The sequence below is a fragment of the Pongo pygmaeus genome, chromosome 3, assembly GCF_028885625.2.
Source record: "Pongo pygmaeus isolate AG05252 chromosome 3, NHGRI_mPonPyg2-v2.0_pri, whole genome shotgun sequence".
NCBI lineage: Eukaryota > Metazoa > Chordata > Mammalia > Primates > Hominidae > Pongo > Pongo pygmaeus.
In genome coordinates, this window is record NC_072376.2 from 99,912,026 (window position 1) to 99,931,148 (window position 19,123).

Here is a 19,123-nt window from a genome sequence, read left to right on the forward strand (position 1 = left end):
AAACTTACATAATGATGAAGGACATTAATGAGCAGCTCTTATCTTACCACTGAGTATTTGTTTCCTGTAAGAGATGTCTCACACTTTTTCCTCAGCCACACACACACACACACACACACTTAAGGTAGTAGGGTTTAGGAAGCACAATTATAATTTGACATGAAGTGTGAGTCTTGGGTTGATCTTTTACATTTGATTGTCTAAATAATAACTGGAAATACACTTGAATAAGCATTTGGATTTTTATGGACTCTTTATTAGGGTATTAAGATATTGAAAATAATATGCGTAAACCACAAAAGAGTAGCATTCCATTTTCTTGAAGTGCACATGATATTATGAACAATACAAATGCATTATTTTTATCATTAATAGTTTTATCATTAATTATCTCATAAGTCAATGCAGAGTGAAATTACTATGAATTAAACTTCTGTTCACAATGTACAGTATTTTGCATATGTTGACTTGACTTAATTGTACATTTTTGTTTCCAAAGTTAGTGTTAAATACCTGGTGCATAGGTTGTTGTCAAGCAATTACTCTCATTGTCTTGTCATACATGCAAACATTTTGCTAAATATAAATCTACAAGTATCACAGCTGCATATATTCCTGAAGTGGTTAGAACAGAGGAGGATGCTGGAAAGTTGAGTTCTTTAAAATCTTCATTCAAAACAAGAGATTTTCATCTATGTCCTCTATAAAAAACAAGAAGCAAAACAACACTTTTAGAAAGTAGCCAGAGTAGTAGCACGAACAATATTAGAGTTGGGGGATTAGAGAAACCATCTAATAAGGCAGTATAATGGTGATCCTCAACTCTGGTAGGGCATCAACATCACTCATGAACTTTTACAAATATATATTTTTAGGCCTCACCTCTGGACTCCAGAATCAGAATCCCTAGGGGTGGACTAATGTCATGTAGACGTTTAGAAAACTCTGCAGGTAATTTGGCTGCAGGGTTGAGAACCACTGATAGAGGAAGAGCAGGTTAATGGGAGGTCCAGCCAAGAAGTGCCCAGTATACTAATCTAGAAGGTGAGCTGAAATATAATGGAAATAAATAGAAGTGTAGTGCTAGGTAAATCCAGTTTTTAACTGAGTAGCTCGTGAAAGAAATTGTTGCCATACCTGTGGAAGAAGACAGCATCCTCTAGCAAATATAAGATCACTCCTTACCAACACGGCCCACCCTAACAAACTATTATACTATTCTGTGTGGGCACTAGGTAATTTTCCTGCTAATAATCTTTATCTAGCCCAGAGAATGGGAAAGACTATGGACTTTGATTTTTTCTTTGAGTACTGGCTTCATATGTAAAAGGGAGATAATAGCTTCATTACTTATACATTTACTTATATTTGCACCCATAGCCTTTGTCTTCTTTCTGTTGCTCAGATAAGAGATTGTCCTTTTTCTTGACGTTAAGGCTAATTCCTCTACCTATGCTCAAGATCTCTTCTGACCTTCACAAGATTCTCCTTTTACTTTCCTCTTTTTTTCTTACTTCCTTCTTCCACCTTTCCTTTTTTACGAGACCCTTCCATTAGCATTTAAATATGTTTCATATTTAGCCTCTAGAACAGTGCCTGCATTTATGTAGACCACCTGTAAAGATTTCTTTTTTTTTTTTTTTTGAGATGGAGTCTCGCTCTTTCACCCAGGCCGTACTGCAGTGGCGCTATCTCGGCTCACCTGCCTCAGCCTCCCGAGTGGCTGGGACTACAGGCGCCCGCCACTGCGCCTGGCTAATTTTTTGTATTTTTAGTGGAGACGGGGTTTCGCCGTATTAGCCAAGATGGTCTCGATCTCCTGAACTCGTTATCCGCCCGCCTCGGCCTCCCAAAGTGCTGGGATTACAGGCGTGAGCCGCCGTGCCCAGCCTGTAAAGATTTCTTGAGCAAATGAATGAATAAATGAAAGGAGTGCTCAAATCTCTTTTATTTTAAAAAATGCTCCCCTTACTCTGTATCTTTTCTAGGTCTTTCCTGCACTCAAACATTCACTCCTTACCCTTTCTCATCTCCCTTTTCTTCTCAACCTATAGAATGTGACTTCCATCTCTACCATTCCACCAAAACTACTCTAACCAAGGCCACCCAGGATATCCTTATTTCTTTCATCTTCTTTGACATCTCAGTCGCATTTGGCACTGTCAATCTCTTCCTCCTCTTTGAAATACCTCCTTTGCATGGCACTATCCTGGTTTTCTTCCTTCATTTCAGGAGAAACTTCATTCTCCTTACTGAATTCTTTCTTCCTCCCCTATCCATCATCTAGATGTTGTTGTTTCTCAGTGCAGTGTTCAATCCTAGACCCCTTTTCATGTAACTCAATGCGTTTTCCTTGGGAGAATTCATTCCCTTCCCTGGTGTCAATTATTCTCTGTATGCTTATAATCCTCAAATATGCATTTCAGTTCCAAAACCCTGTCTTGATATATAAGCGGCCAACAAATATATATAAAGTTCCACGTTACTAATCATCAGGAAAATTTAAATCAAAACCATCTCACAATGAGATGCCATTTCACACCAGTCAGAATGGCTATAATTAAAAGGTCTAAAAACAACATGCTGGTGAAGCTGCAGAGAAAAAGGAATGCTTAGACACTGGTAATGTAAATTAGTTGAGCCACTGTGGAAAGCAGTTTGGAGATTTCTCAAAGAACTTAAAACAGAACTACTATTCAACCCAGCAATCCCACTACTGGGTATATTTATAAAAAAATCATTTTACTAAAAAGACACATGCACTCATATGCTCGTTGCAGCACTATTCACAATAGCAAAGACATAAAATCCATGTAGGTGCCCATCAGTGGTAGGCATGGTAGGGATAATGGTAGTTTTGATGGAGTGGTAGAGATAATGGCCAAACCATAATTACTTTTGCATGAAACTAACACTTAGGAGACAACCTAATACTTTACAATTCAACGTATCTAAAATGGAATTTGTCATTTACTCCAAATCCACTTCTGTTCTTGTGTTTTCTCAGTGGAAGGTGCCTCTATTTACCTCTATTTACCCTGCCTGCTCTGAGCCAGGGACCTAGGCATTGCACTTCTCTTTTCAATCTCTCACCTGTCTGCTCTCTGCTCCCACATATTTCCTATCAAATATTGTCTTATTTCCACATGCTATACATTTGAGTATGCTTATATTTTAAAATATATCTTGAATATGTTTACTTCTTTTTTTTTTTTTCCCTTTGGTCACTTCCCTAGTTCAAGTTCTCATCAGCTCTTGCCTGGGTTTACCACAATATTCTCTCAACAGTTCTTTGGCCCCGCCACAATGTAACCAGGGGAATCCGTCTTAAATACAAACCCAGGGAAATCACTGGCTTGTTTGAAACACTTTGGTGATCCCCCAGTACTCTTAGGATAATGTCTTTAAATGGCTTAGGGGAACTTGCGTCATCTGAGTTGTTTACCCTGTTAGTCTCACTTGGAGGGTTTTCTGACGATTAGCATGGGTATGTGTCAATGCATGGTGTGCATGGGCACAAAATAAATGAGGACTCCTGCACCTGTTACCTGAACCTCATTTTTACAGATAAGGAAAATGAGACTCACTGAGGATAAGCAACATGCCCTAATTCACACAGCTAGTTAATAACAGCTATGTGAGGAATATATGAGCACATCTATCACAGGCAGTTAAAATTCAGGAAAACATTGGCTAAACTTTATCTTCTCCTTCTGTAGATTTCTCAGCCTTGAAGGAAAGAAGGGTATACTTACAAATAAATTTGTTTTTCTTTAGCTACATTTCAAAGCAGTAAGTTGTTTACGTGTTCTGACTGAATATTTAATATCTGCTTTATTGGTTTATTATGTGATAATTTTTTCCTTTCTTCAAAATAAGGCAATGATGGCCAAACCACAGTGCACAAACAAGATCATTAGCAGCTTTGTAAATGACTGGACTTTAAGTCCTTCCTGCTCCTTCCAGACAACCGCCCAGCGAAGCCTGGGTGAGCTTACACACTGAAGAGCTGCCAGAAGCTTTGCAAAAGGAAGGATGAGATGCAACTGGTTTTCTTAAGTAAAATGGCCTCTGTTTAAATTTGCCTTTTTATCTGTCCTTTAAAATCACATGTCATATAAACAGGCATCCATAAATACATCCTATCCCAGCTGAGTTTTCCCCTCTAGATAATGGTGGGCAGGGCAGAACAGAAGGATATATTTGAATTTTTATAAGTACTCTGCTTGTATCATAGATGTTAGAAAGACAATTAACATCCAACCCCCTGTGGTCTCCTTCTCCTCCTCCTGCTGTAGCAGGATTGGTCAGTGTGACCAATAGAATGAGGCAGAAGTCATGATATATAACTTCTGAGTTTAGGTTATAAAAGACATTGGGGCCTCAGTCTTGGTTTTTTCTCTCTTTCTGTCTGGTCACTCGCTCTGGAGGAAACCAGATACCATGCTGTGGGCAGCCCTGTGGACGAGAGGCCTACACGATGGGATACTGAAGGCTCCTGCAAAGAGCCATGGGAGTGAGCTTAGAAGTAGACCCTTAGCCGCAGTCAGGCCATCAGATAATTGTTGCACTGCATGACCCCTTGACCACAACCTAATGAGAGATCCTAATCCAGAGCCATCCAGGTTAGTTACTGTGAGATTCCTGACCCTTGGAAACCGTGAGAAAGAATTTAACCTGTTAAGTTGTGGGGTGATTCACTGTGCAGCACAGACAACTAATACACAGAACTAGGTACTTACAAAAATATACATCCTTTCACAGAATGTTTATTTCACAGAATGATATTGCGAGGAAAAGGACTGACCCTCTCTGCTTACCTATTTATTAATAAGTAAATCCTCATACTTTCACCTCTTCCTCTCTAATTTCAAGGCACTCTACATATGCATGAGGGATATTTTAAAAATGAAGTTTGCACAAGTTATTTCTTTTTGGGAACTTCGACGTTTGATGAACTGACTTTCTTTAACGGCTTAGCTGCATGTTTATCCCAAGGGTATATTGTAAACACGAATGAAATCTCTGTTTCAGAGATTTGATGTTCACTGTTAATTTATGTTCTGTGAGTGGTATTTTTCTTATTTATTTATTTAACTGACAAACAAAAATGGTATGTATTTATCATGTAAAACATGACCTTTTAAAATATATATACATTGTGGAATGGCTAAATTGATCTGATTAACGAATGCATTACCTTACATACTATCATTTTTCTGTATGTGTGATGAGAATTGTGAGTAGATTTGAATGCCCATTGTTTGAACATCTTTCATCTTTTTTTGAGACCTAGTCTCACTCCATCACCCAGGCTGGAGTGCAGTGTTGGGATCTTGGCTCACTGCAAACTCTGCCTCCCGGGTTCAAGCAATTCTCCTGCCTCAGCCTCCCGAGTAGCTGGGATTACAGGCGCATGCCACCAAGCCTGCCTAATTTTTGTATTTTTGGTAGAGGCGGGGTTTCACCATGTTGGCCAGGCTAGTCTCTAACTCCTGACCTCATGTGATCCACCCACCTCAGCCTCCCAAAGTGCTGGTGTTACAGGCATGAGCCACCGTGCCCAGCCTTTCATATCTTAATTATTGAAAACATACCTGCTCATAAAATTCAAGTCTAACTTAAGGAAAGAAAAGGAAACATATTAAGACATAACCCAGCAAAACAAGTGTCTAAATTTAATTTCCTCCACTGCAGGAGTAAAGAAAGAATACTCTGATCTACCTCCCACAGCTCCCATTCACTGAGGATGAAGCCATGGGTGAGTTTAGGGATAAAGGATTATCCTGGCACTAATTGTGATGTAAAATCCAGTCTTTAGTGTGTTGGTAATGGATTCTGAGATGTTCTGACATCTCCCATTGTCAGAAATGGGCTTGCTTTTTTATTCTTTATGTGTAATTTTGAAAAGTTTGGCCCGAGGCCCAGGTTAAGGTAGGATATGAAATAAGGAAGGACACAAAGCCTGCTGAGATTTGGCCCAACTCTGGATTCACACGTCTTTTTAGGCTTAACTGACTGTTGAGACCTCAATGCATGTTCGCCCTTGCTACCCTTTGAAAACAGTGCCATAAAGGTAGTAAGAAGTGACTTCACAATGACAGCATGTGCACCAAGGCAGTCCTATCTGGGAAGCTGCCACCTTTTTGTTTCTTACTTCCGATTTGAACATGTGGCAAGACCTCTCTATGAAGCATGCAGGGCTTAGGGCTTGTCTGGGGAAGAAGACATCCCTCTTCTTTGGCTGGTGATGAATTTACCTTCTTTAATTCCAAAGCAGTGGCCCCACTCCTTCAGGGTGATGTGCTTATCCTTGTTGGGGTCACACTCCTCAAAGAAACGGGTTATGCAGTGTTCCATGGGCACCAGAGATGCTCGCAGAGGAGCAAGTTCAGAATGTGTCAAGACTCTGCAATGAAATACATGGCATCCTATTAATTGGGTAGCTTGTGCATGAAGATTTAAGTCTCAGGCTCACCAAGGACATTTTTCTCCCATAAGATTGCTGTATAGTGATATAAATAGAATACCGATAAAAACTGCCAACGAAATAAACTATTTGTGGGTAAGGTTGACAGCTTTTGGGATGTCGATTCACAAGGTTTCTGTCTTCACAGGAATGTCCTTCCCCCACCGTAAGTCTATAGGGGTGTACCCAGCAGTCATGTTGGTACAACCTGGTTCTCATCCACTGGCTATACCTGATTGTTTTAGATGCAGTCACTTGACCCACATTGGGCCAATCTTGGGAATTTAGGATCAAGAATGAGAAAGTTGGAGGAGTCTCTGTGGGAAGCTGGACCTTAACGTGTAAACTTGGGAGCTGTGGTGTAGCCATATTCTGCTATCTTCATAGCAGCTTTTTTTTTTAAATGAATATTACATAGCTTTGATGATTGTGATAAATGGACTTCAAAAAGTTCATTGAGAAATCGAATTAAAAGATAAAATTATAAAATATATACTTTATCAACATAAGCTCTATCAAGTTCCAGACTTTTTTTTTTATTATTATTATACCTTAAGTTCTAGGGTACATCATACGCAGCAGCTTTGTGTTTAGACTCCTAACCAGGCATTTCAGTATTCTAAATGTCTTAAACTGGGAAATGTCCTAAATCTGTTTAGGTTTTCCTTTTGCATAGATATGTAGATATTTTATCAGAGAGATAAATCTAGAAATGGAAAGGTAAAGAGTTCTTACCTATCCATAGGGTGTTGGTCAAGTTCACTAAACTGCCAGTGCACAGGATACACATACATGTGATAGTTTTTCTTAAAGTCCCTTAAGAGAAGGTCAATGGGATGGTCCCCAGCCAAGAGCCTCTTTTCATCCAGGTAAATTTTCTTGACCTGGGATTAGGAAGGCAGAAGACTGTCAGAGAATCAGACAAATGTAATGCACTTGTCACTTGCTAAACTTCACTTGAAGAGTGATAGTAACACGATAGGGGAAAAGAAGCTCAGGACATCATGTGCAACCAAATGAAATTCCTTCCAATCAATACTACAGGCCTTTCGCATGTCTACACAGAATAGCACCTGAGGTAAGAAACCTCTGGTTTTTAGAAGAAATTTAAATCTTTTTTTAAACTTTTAAATATTTTAAATATTTTTGGCCTCTTTCTTTTAACCAAGTAATGTTTGCTGCATTTTTAAAAAAAAACTATGAGGTTTTAATGAAAAGGGCTGAATTGACTTAGGTGATTAGTTAGTGAAAAAAGTGCTGCTCCTTCCCCCGATGACAGAGTCCATTCTTAGTCTTCTAGGTCATCCATCCAGTGCCCACTCAGTCTTGCTTTCGCTCTGGTGTGTTACTGCTTGGCCAGCCCCATTGGAATTTCCCTGTTTCATAGCTAATACCCTCAAGGCTCTCTGTGACAAGGTATTCAAGACAGGGGCTAGAAATTATTCTTGAGCAGTGCATGTGAAACTCTCAGCTTGTGATGTTGCCTCTTATTTCACTGAGTAATTGCAAGCAAACAGAACCTCCACCTGCTCCCAGAACCACAACTTTGCTCCCTGTGACCTTCCTGTGCTCCTAACCTAAGTCCAGCCCCTCTCATCTGGGTGGGACATGTATTGAAGAACGCCCTCTGGCAGTTGTGCGCATTCTCTGCTCCCCACTAATATTTCCTTCTTGACTGGGTTATTTCCAGAAGCATACAAACATCCTCTACCATCTCCTACTGCTAGGTGGGACTCTTGAACTCCCTTTCCCCTCCAGCTGCCACCCGATTTCTCTTTACCAATTCATAGCAAAACTCCTTGAAAGGAATGTCTATACTTGGGGCATCCACATCCTTCCTCCTAGTCTCTGTTGAACTCTGTCCACTGGAGCTTCCCTCCTGAAACATGCTCCCACCCCAGGAACAGCTCCTATCAAGGTCAACTATGACCTTGACATGCTAAATCTCTGGCCAATTCTCAGTCCTCAACTCACAACCTATAAACAGCATCTGACACAGTTAATGAACACCCTCCTTCTTGTTTTATTTGTCTTCACACCATGTTTAATCCCAAGTGACATACTTATACATATATTTGCTGATTTGGTTGTATTTACGTAAATGCTCATTTTACTATATATAATTGCATATATACATATATATGTATATATACAAATATATGCATATACAAACATTACATACACACACACATATATACTTATTTGTTTAGAGTCTATCTCTTCACCCAGAATGTAAACTCATGAAGGCAGAGATTTTCTTTTCATTGCTGTATCTCCAGTATTTAGGTAAATTTCTGGCACCCAGGATTCACTCAATAACTATCTGGTGAATGAATTTTGTCTGGAAGCTTCTGGAATCAATGTTCTGTGCTTTTTAATCTTGATATATTACTGATATTTTGAGTAATGGATTTACTTTATATCATACATCTATGTCTGGCCTATGAGAACAAAACAAACGCTTAGATTTAAATAAGATGTTTGGACTGACTATATCAATGCTAAATTTATATTAACTTTGCTCAACCAGAGCTTGCTCTAGATAGGAATTGAAGAGCCCTAATTCAGGCCACTGACCATTGGGAAGAATGGGGCGGTTTGGTGGTGTCTGAAACCTTGTAGCATGAATGGTGGCATCTATTATTCTGTTAAGCCACATGGGCTAACCGGGCGTGGGGAAGCATAGTGGGCTTTTACCAGTATGCAGAGGTAGGTAGCCCCCCACCACGTCTTTCTTCCTCATGCCCTGTAGACAGAAATTGAAGAAGCTAACCTGTGGATAACTTACTTTATTTCTCTGCTTCTCATTTAAATAGCCAGCATGTTCAGAGTTGGCTTCATAAAGCTGCATGAGGATATTCTTGAGCCAGTCTCTCATCCGTAGAGGAAACTGAATCACTTCAAAGTCCGTACAAGTAGGAATAGCTGTTACAAGCAGAAAACGTACTGTAATCTTTGGGCTTGTTCGTGTCCTATGGCAAGTCCTCATAACAGGAAGCTTAACAACTTCTGGCAACTGACAGAGCTTTCTCAGGGCCCCATTATTATGACAGTGGTCCTCAGCCCTGGCAGCAGCACAACAGAACTGCCTGGGGTTTTAAAAAACATACCAAATGCCAGCTTCCAATCAAATAAATTCTGATGTGATTGGTCTGGTGTGAAGTCTGGGCATCAGGATGTTTTTAAAGCTCCAAAATCTATTTGGATGTGCAGCTAGGCCCCAGAATCACTGCTGTAGAATCAGAGTTGAAATGTGTAGGTGGAGGGCACAAATGCTATTGAATAGAGAAAAAGGTAGATATTAGCTGATACTACGGTAAGAAATAATGCTAAATCTCAGTGGCTTAAAGAAACAAAAGTCAATTTTGCAATCCTGCTACAAGTCCAATAGAAGTTGGCAGGAGGGCTCTGCTCATTGCAGTCTCCCCAGAGCCCAGGATCACTGCCGTTTTTTGTTTTTGTTTTTAAATTATACTTTAAGTTCTGAGATACATGTGCAGAATGTGCAGGTTTGTTACATAGGTATACACGTGCCATGGTGGTTTGCTGCACCCATCAACCCATCATCTACATTAGGTATTTCTCCTAATGCTAACCCTCCTCTAGTTCCCCAGCCCCTGACAGGCCCTGGTGTATGATGTTCCCCTCCCTGTGTCCATGTGTTTTCACTGGTCAACTCCCACTTATAAGTGAGAACATGCAGTGTTTGGTTTTCTGTTCCTGTGTTAGTTTGCTGAGAACGATGGTTTCCAGCTTCATCCATGTCCCTGCAAAGGACATGAACTCATCCTTTTTTATGGCTGCACAGTATTCTATGGTGTATATGTGTCATATTTTCTTTATCCAGTCTATCACTGATGGGCATTTTGATTGGTTCCAAGTCTTTGCTATTGTGAACAGTGCTGTAATAAACATATGTGTGAATTCGTCTTTATAGTACAATGATTTATAATCCTTTGGGTATATACCCAGTAATGGGATTGCTGTATCAAATGGTATTTCTAGTTCTAGATCCTTGAGGAATTGCCACACTGTCTTCCACAATGATTGAACTAATTTACTCCCACCAACAGTATGAAAGTGTTCCTATCTCTCCACATCCTCTCCAGTATCTGCTGTTTCCTGACTTTTTAATGATCACCATTCTAACTGGCGAGAGATGGTATCTCATTGTGGTTTTGATTTGCATTTCTCTAATGACTAGTGATTATGAGCTTTTTTTCATATGTTTCTTGGCCGTATAAATGTCTTCTTTTGAGAAGTGTCTGTTCATATCCTTCACCCACTTTTTGATGGGGTTGTTTTTTTCTCGTAAATTTGTATCAGTTCCTTGTAGATTCTGGGTATAAGCCCTTAGTTAGATGGACAGATTGCAAAAATTTTCTCCCATTCTGTAGGTTGCCTGTTTACTCCGATGATAGTTTCTTTTGCTGTGCAGAAGCTCTTTAGTTTAATTAGATCCCATTAGTCAATTTTGGCTTTTGTTGTCATTGCTTTTGGTGTTTTAGTCATGAGGTCTTTGCCCATGCCTATGTCCTGAATGGTATTGCCTAAGTTTTCTTCTAGGGCTTTTATGGTTTTAGATCTTATGTTTAAGTCTTTAATCCATCTTGAGTTAATTTTTGTATGAAGTGTAAGGAAGGATCCAGTTTCAGTTTTCTGCATATGGCTAGCCAGTTTTCCCAACACCATTTATTAAATAAGGAATCCTTTTCCCATTGCTTGTTTTTGTCAGGTTTGTCAAATATCAGATGCTTGTAGATGTGTGGCGTTATTTCTGAGCCATCTGCTCTGTTCCATTGGTCTATATATCTGTTTTGATACCAGTACCATGCTGTTTTAGTTACTGTAGTCTTGTAGTATAGTTTGAAGTTAGGTAGCGTGATGCCTCCAGCTTTGTTCTTCTTGCTTAGGATTGTCTTGGATATATGGGCTCTTTTTTGGTTCCATATGAATTTTAAAGTAGTTTTTTTCTAATTCTGTGAAGAAAGTCAGGGGTAGCTTGATGGGGATAGGATTGAATCTATAAATTACTTTGGGCAGTACAACCATTTTCATGATATTGATTCTTCCTATCCATGAGCATTTGTTTGTGTCCTCTCTTATTTCCTTCAGCAATGATTTGTAGTTCTCCTTGAAGAGGTCCTTCACATCCATTGTAAGTTGTATTCCTAGGTATTTTATTCTCTTTGTAGCAATTGTGAATGGGCATTCACTCATGATTTGGCTCTCTGCTTGGCTGTTATTGGTATATAGGAATGCTTGTGATTTTCATACATTGATTTTGTATCCTGAGACTTTGCTGAAGTTGCTTATCAGCTTAAGGAGATTTTGGACTGAGACGATGGGGTTTTCTAAATATGCAATCATGTCATCTGCAAACAGGGACAATTCGACTTCCTCTCTTCCTATTTGAATGCCCTGTATTTCTTTCTCTTGCCTGACTGCCCTGGCCAGAACTTCCAATACTATGTTGAATAGGAGTGGTGAGAGAGGGCATCCTTGTCTTGTGCTGGTTTTCAAAGGGAATACTTCCAGCTTCTGCCCATTCAGTATGATATTGGCTATGGGTTTGTCATAAATAGCTGTTATTATTTTGAGATATGTTCCATCAATACCTAGTTTATTGAGAGTTTTTAGCATGAAGGGGTATTGAATTTTGTTGAAGACCTTTTCTGTATCTATTGAGATAATCATGTGGTTTTTGTCATTAGTTCTGTTTATGTGATGGATTACATTTATTGATTTGCGTATGTTGAACCATCCTTGCATCCCAGGGATGAAGGTGACTTGATTGTGGTAGATAAGCTTTTTGATGTGCTCCTGGATTCAGTTTGCCAGTATTTTATTGAGGATTTTCGCACTGATGTTCATCAGTGGTATTGGCCTGAAATTTTCTTTTTTTGCTGTGTGTCTGTCAGGTTTTGGTATCAGGATGATGCTGGCCTCATAAAATGAGTTAGGGAGGAGTCCCTCTTTCTCTATTGTTTGGAATACTTTCTGAAGGAATGGTACCAGCTCCTCTTTTACCTCTGGTAGAATTCAGCTGGGAATTTGTCTGGTCCTCAGCTTTTTTTGGTTGGTAGGCCATTAATTACTGCCTTAATTTCCGAACTTGTTATTGGTCTATTCAGGGATTCAACTTCTTCCTGATTTAGTCTTGGGAAGGTATATGTGTCCAGGAATTTATCTATTTCTTCTAGATTTTCTAGTTTATTTGTACAGAGGTGTTTATAGTATTCTCTGATGGTAGTTTGTATTTCTGTGGGATCAGTGGTGATATCCCCTTTATCATTTTTTATTGTATCTATTTGATTTTTCTCTCTTTTCTTCTCTATTAGTCTGGCTAGCAGTCTATCAATTTTGTTAATCTTTTAAAAAAACTAGCTCCTAGATTCATTGATTTTTTGAAGGGTTTTTTATGTCTCTATCTCCTTCAGTTATGCTCTGATCTGAGTTATTTCTTGTCTTCTGCTAGCTTTTGAATTTGTTTGCTCTTGTGTCTCTAGTTCTTTTAATTGTGATGCTAGGGTGTCAATTTTAGATCTTTCCTGCTTTCTCTTATGGGCATTTAGTGGTATATATTTCCCTCTAAACACTGTTTTAGCTGTGTCCCAGAGATTCTGGCCCATTGTGTCTTCATTCTCATTGGTTTTAAAGAACTTCCTTATTTCGGCCTTAATTTCATTATTTACTCAGTAGTCATTCAGGAGCAGGTTGCTCAGTTTCCATGTGTTTGTGCAGTTTTGAGTGTTTCTTAATCCTGAGTTCTAATTTGATTGCAGTGTGGTCTGAGAGACTGTTATGATTTCCATTCTTTTGCATTTGCTGAGGAGTTTTTACTTTCAATTATTTGGTGAATTTTAGAATAAGTACAATGCGGTGCTGAGAAGAATGTATATTCTGTTGATTTGGGGTGGAGAGTTCTGTAGATGTCTATTAGGTCCGCTTGGTCCAGAGCTGAGTTCAAGTCCTGAATATACTTGTTAATTTCTGTTGTGTTGATCTGTCTAATATTGACAGTGGGGTTTTAAAGTCTCCCACTATTATTGTGTGGGAGTCTAAGTCTCTTTGTAGGTCTCTAAGAACTTGCTTTATATATCTGGGTGCTCCTATATTGGGTGCATATATGTTTAGGATAGTTAGCTCTTTTTGTTGCATTTATCTCTTTACCATTATGTAATGCCCTTCTTTGTGTTTTTTGATCTTTGTTGGTTTAAAGCCTGTTTTATCAGAGGCTAGGATTGCAACTCCTGCTTTTTTTTTGCTTTCCAATTCTTGGTAAATAGTCCTCCATCCCTTTATTTTGAGCCTATGTGTGTCTCTGCACGTGAGCTGGGTCTCCTGAATACAGCACACTGATAGGTCTTGACTTTTTATCCAATTTGCCAGTCTGTGTCTTTTAATTGGGGCATTTAGCCTGTTTACATTTAAAGTTAATATTGTTATGTGTGAATTTGATCCTGTCATTATGATGCTAGCTGGTTATTTTGCCTGTTAGTTGATACAGTTTCTTCATAGTGTTGATGGTCTTTACAATTTGGTATGTTTTTGCAGTGGCTGGTACTGGTTTTCCCTTTCCATATTTAGTGCTTCCTTCAGGAGCTCTTGTAAAGCAGGCCTGGTGGTGAAAAAATCTCTCAGCATTTGCTTATCTGTAAAATATTTTATTTCTCCTTCACTTATGAAGCTTAGTTTGACTGGATATGAAATTCTAGGTTGAAAATTCTTTTCTTTAAGCATGTTGAATATTGGCCCCCACTCTCTTCTTGCTTGTAGGGTTTCTGCAGAGAGTTCCACTGTTAGTCTGATGGGATTCCCTTTGTGGGTATTCCGACCTTTCTGTCTGGTTGCCCTTAACATTTTTTCCTTCATTTCAACCTTGGTGAATCTGATGATTATGTGTCTTGGAGTTGCTCTTCTTGAGGATTATCTTTGTGGTGTTCTCTGTATTTGCTGAATTTCAATGTTGGTCTGTCTTGGTAGGTTGGGGAAGTTCTCCTGGATAATATCCTGAAGAGTGTTTTCCAAGTTGGTTCCATTCTTCTCATTACTTTCAGGTACACCAATCAAATGTAGGTTTGGTCTTTTCACATAGTCCCACATTTCTTGGAGGCTTTGTTTATTCCTTTTCATTCTTTTTTCTCTAATCTTGTCTTCATGCTTTATTTCATTATGTTGATCTTCAGTCTCTGATATCCTTTCTTCCACTTAATCGATTTGGCTATTGATACTTGTGTATGCTTCATGAAGTTCTCATGCTGTGTTTTTCAGCTCCATCAGGTCATTTATGTTCTTCTCTAAACTGGTTATTCTGGTTAGCAATTCTTCTAACCATTTTTCAAGGTTCTTAGCTTCCTTGCATTGGGTTATAACATGTTCTTTTAACTCAGAGGAGTTTGTTATTACCCACGTTCTGAAGCCTACTTCTGTCACTTCCTCAAACTGATTCTCCATCCACTTTTGTTCCCTTGCTGGCAAGGAGTTGTGATCCTTTGGAGGAGAAGAGGCATTCCCATTTTTGGAATTTTCAGCCGTTTTGTGTTGGTTTTTCCTCATCTTCGTGGATTTTCTGCCTTTGGTCTTTGATGTTAGTGACCTTCGGATAGGGTTTTTGTGTGGATATCTTTTTTGTTGATGTTGATGTTATTCCTTTCTGTTCATTAGTTTTCCTTCTAACAGGCCCCTCTGCTGCAGGTCTGCTGGAGTTCACTCAAGGTCCATTCTAGACCTTGTTTGCCTGGGTATCACCAGCAGAGGCTGCAGAACAGCAAACATTGCTGCCCGTTCCTTACTCTGGAAGCTTCGTCCCAGAGGGGTACCTGCCAGATGCCAGCCAGAGCTCTCCTGTATGAGATGTCTGTTGACCCCTGCTGGGAGGTTTCTCCCAGTCAGGAGGCACGGGGGGTCAGGGACCCACTTGAGGAGGCAGTCTGTCCCTTAGCAGAGTTTGAGTGCTGTGCTGGGAGATCTGCTGCTCTCTTCAGAGCTGGCAGGCAGGAACGTTTAAGTCTGCTGAAGCTGTGCCCACAGCCGCCCTTTCCCCCAGGTGCTGTGTCCCAAGGAGATGGGAGCTTTATCTATACACCCCTGGCTGGAGCTGCTGCCTTACTTTCAGAGATGCCCTTCCCAGAAAGGAAGAATCTAGAGAGGCAGTCTAGCTACAGTGGCTTTACGGTGCTGCCGTGGGCTCCACCCAGTCTGAACTTCCTAGCGGCTTTGTTTACACAGTGAAGGGAAAACCGCCAACTCAAGCCTCAGTAATGGTGGATGCCCCTCCCCCCACCAAACTCAAGCTTCCCAGGTCAACTTCAGACTGCTGTGCTGGCAGGGAGAATTTCAAGCCAGTGGATCTTAGCTTGCTGGGCTCCGTGGGGGTGAGATCCACTGAGCTTCCTGGCTTCAGCCGCATTTCCAGGGAAGTGAACAGTTCTGTCTTGCTGGCATTCCAAGTGCCACTGGGGTATAAAAAAATTCCTGCAGCTAGCTTGGTGTCTGCCCAAACGGTGGCCCAGTTTCGTACTTGAAACCCAGGATCCTGGTGGTATAGGCACCCGAGGGAATCTCCTGGTCTAGGGATTGCGAAGACTGTGGGAAAAGCATAGTATCTGGGCCAGAATGCACCATATTTCACAGCACAGTCCCTCACAGCTTCCCTTGGCTACGGGAGGGAGTTCCCCGATCCCTTGCAGTTCTCGGGTGAGGCAACACCCCACCATGCTTTGGCTCCCCCTCCGTGAGCAGCACCCACTGTCTAACCAGTCCCAATGAGCTGGGTACCTCAGTTGGAAATGCTGAAATCACCCTCTTTCTGTGTTGATCTCACTGGGAGCTGCAAACCAGAGTGGTCCCTATTTGGCCATCTTGCCAGCCACCAATGACGTTGCCATTTTTGAGGCCACTATCTCAAAGAGAGTTTGTGGTGGCAAAGGAGCAGAGGATGGAGAACCATACCCCAGCTCTTGAATGCTTCTGCCCAGAACTCAGATTATTTTTTTCACATTTCACCGGACGAAGCAAGATATATGGTCATACCTAGCATCCAGGAGGCTGACATGTTTCATCCTCTCCTGTGTCTGGAAGGGGAGGAGACCCGGAAATATTAGTGAGCACTGCTAATGTGGAGAATCACTTAGCGGTAAGGGGAGCCAAACACAATTGAGAGTATCCTGGGGCAGGAAGACAGCCTTAAAAAACTTCTGGAAAAATGTGTTGTCAGAAGACTTCTTGGCAAAGGCTTAACTTAAATTGGGAAGAGGGCAGATAATGTAGCAAAATTCCAGTGATTCAACTCTATGATTAAGTGGATAACATTATCATAGTGGTTCTGAGCCCTGGCTGCATATTAGAATTGTCTAGGTTACTTTAAAAACAAATAAAAAAAACAATGTCAGGATTCCAACCTAGTTCAGTTAAATCAGAATCTCCTACAATTAAGGCCTGAGAGTTCTTATTTTTTAAGTTTCTCCAGTTGATGATTTTTGTGTTCAGAACTACATCAGCTTTTCCCTGTTTGCATATAGATAATTCAGGCATGTCCAGATTCACCCCAAGCTCTCTCAGAGATGATGGTTGACAGGAGCGACATAATCTTACATTTGCAGGCTCCAAAATAATCCAGCTGGAGTTGATGTCCCTTTTTGGTCCCCTCCAGTCTGCATTTAGTAGCGAATAGATGACACGAACTGGCATAGGTCTGATTGTCAGTGCCACAAACCTATGGAAGATAAGTAGAAGAAAAAGCTGATAGAGCCAAATGCTCACTGGAAGACACTCTGCTCCTTAAAACTCATATGCTGATAACAGTGCTGTGCCAAAGATGTGGTCAGGTAGGTGAGACTATTAAAATCGTAATTGTTCCATTTGGCATTAAAAAATCAACTAAACTGTACCAACGGTGATGACAATTTAGCTCTAGATAAGCTCAGTAGAATGAAAACTGCAGATGTTCCAAATATCCCAAATATCCAAATGATAACCTATGTATCTACCTTTTTTAAGCAAAAATTTCAATTGCAAATACTTTTATTTCAGTCACTAACCTTTTGGAGCCACTTAAAGACTATTTTGCAGAATACTTACTTGATCAAGGGGTTTTGTTGGAGGACAAGTCACTGGATCCTGGCAGACACAGTGAGGTTTTCCCTGTTGGTCTGCCTTACAGATGTGGCCTCTTTTACACTGGAAGCTCATGCAAGAATCTAACAGAAAAGATTGGGCAGGAAGCATGGACAAAGTTAAATTGAGTATGTAAATACAAATTCACTCAACTAGTTTCATTTTCACTAATGAGGGGGAAATTTTGAAGTCCTTGAAATTTGCAAATTTGGAAGTGGGAAGACATTGGAATCCTCTTTAATTGATGTGTTAATGTCCAGATGGAACCTTCTATTTTACATGATAATTTTACAGACTATTTTACATGATAATCTAGATTTCCTCTTGCAGCAGTTTGGAATGGAGATGTGCAAAGAACAGACAGCTCTTCTGTGCCTGAGATGGTTATAGTCTGAAGTCCTTAGGGCAACGTTGTGCAAGCTGGTCAGAAGTGAAATAAGGCTGAAATTCAAAATGTTTGTGATAGGGGGAGGAATAAGGTCCTTTATCAAGTATGGGATATAAATTCACCAGCAAGTTACAGATTTGAGAATAAATAAGATAGAATTAAGTCTTTTCAGAAGCAAAAGGATTTAAGGAAGAACTCTAGCCCTTTCACTGATATCTCAACAGGGCTTCCAGTTTGTAAACACATTTACCCATAGTTGTATATCAAGTATGCACAAGAAAATGTCAACAATTTATGGGAGCATTTCCTTGGGGAGGACTGGGGAGAGAAAAAATTCTGTGCAGCATTCACAAAGGATGGAGGGGCAAGCCCAAAGTGGCAGATTCCATTTCTTCCTTGATATAGTCACAAACAGCTTGCTTCATGCATACTCACCCACACCATGCACCCTCATGTTGCCTTCACTTGACGTTTCCTCCTCATTTGATGAGTTCTCTGCTTTCTTGGCCTTTAGAATAACAAGAGCAAAAGTTAAAATCTACTAAGAGGAGAGCCATTACTTAATTTATATTTCCACTGTGCATACTTTCACAGAGTATTTTTCATGCTCAAATCATTTCAAATCTCAGAAAGGGAAACCAGGCTGGGTGTGGTGGCTCACATGTGTAATTCCAGCACTTTGGGAGGCCAGGGTGCGAGGATCACTTGAGCCCAGGAGTTTAAGACCAACCTGGGCAACATAGGGAAACTCTATCTCTACCCAAAAAAAAAAAAAAAAAAAAATTAGCTGGGCATGATGGTGCGTGCCTGTGCTCCCAGTTACTCAGGAGGCTAAGGTGGGAGGACTGTTAGAGCCCTGGAGGTTGAGGCTGCAGTAAGCTATGATTGCATCACTGCACTCCAGCCTAGGAGACAGAGCAAGACTCCATCTCTAAAAAACAAAACAAAACAGAAAAAAAAGAAAGAAATGGAGCCTGTAATCCCAGCACTTTGGGAGGCTGAGGTGAGTGGATCACCTGAGGTCAGGAATTCAAGACCAGCCTGACCAACAAGGTGAAACCCTGTCTCTACTAAAAATACAAAAATTAGCTGGGCATGGTGGCAAGCGCCTATAGTCCCACCTACTTGAGAGGCTGAGACAGGAGAAT

General features: G+C 40.4%; 1 protein-coding gene across 3 annotated transcripts in view; it reads right to left on the reverse strand.

Moving 5' to 3' along the window:
• Positions 1–234: 234 nt before the first annotated feature.
• SPARCL1 (SPARC like 1) overlaps positions 235–19,123 on the reverse strand; it is a 56,119-nt gene continuing 37,230 nt past the window's right edge. For all 3 annotated transcript variants that reach the window (XM_054485188.2, XM_054485189.2, XM_054485190.2), the window contains 7 exons: positions 18,411–18,483; positions 17,552–17,670; positions 17,066–17,186; positions 9,258–9,394; positions 7,205–7,353; positions 6,261–6,409; positions 235–701 (listed from right to left, as the gene is read on the reverse strand). In XM_054485188.2, coding sequence (XP_054341163.1) covers positions 673–701; positions 6,261–6,409; positions 7,205–7,353; positions 9,258–9,394; positions 17,066–17,186; positions 17,552–17,670; positions 18,411–18,483 — 777 coding nt within the window. In that variant the 3' untranslated portion in view covers positions 235–672. The remainder of the gene's footprint in view (positions 702–6,260; positions 6,410–7,204; positions 7,354–9,257; positions 9,395–17,065; positions 17,187–17,551; positions 17,671–18,410; positions 18,484–19,123) is intronic.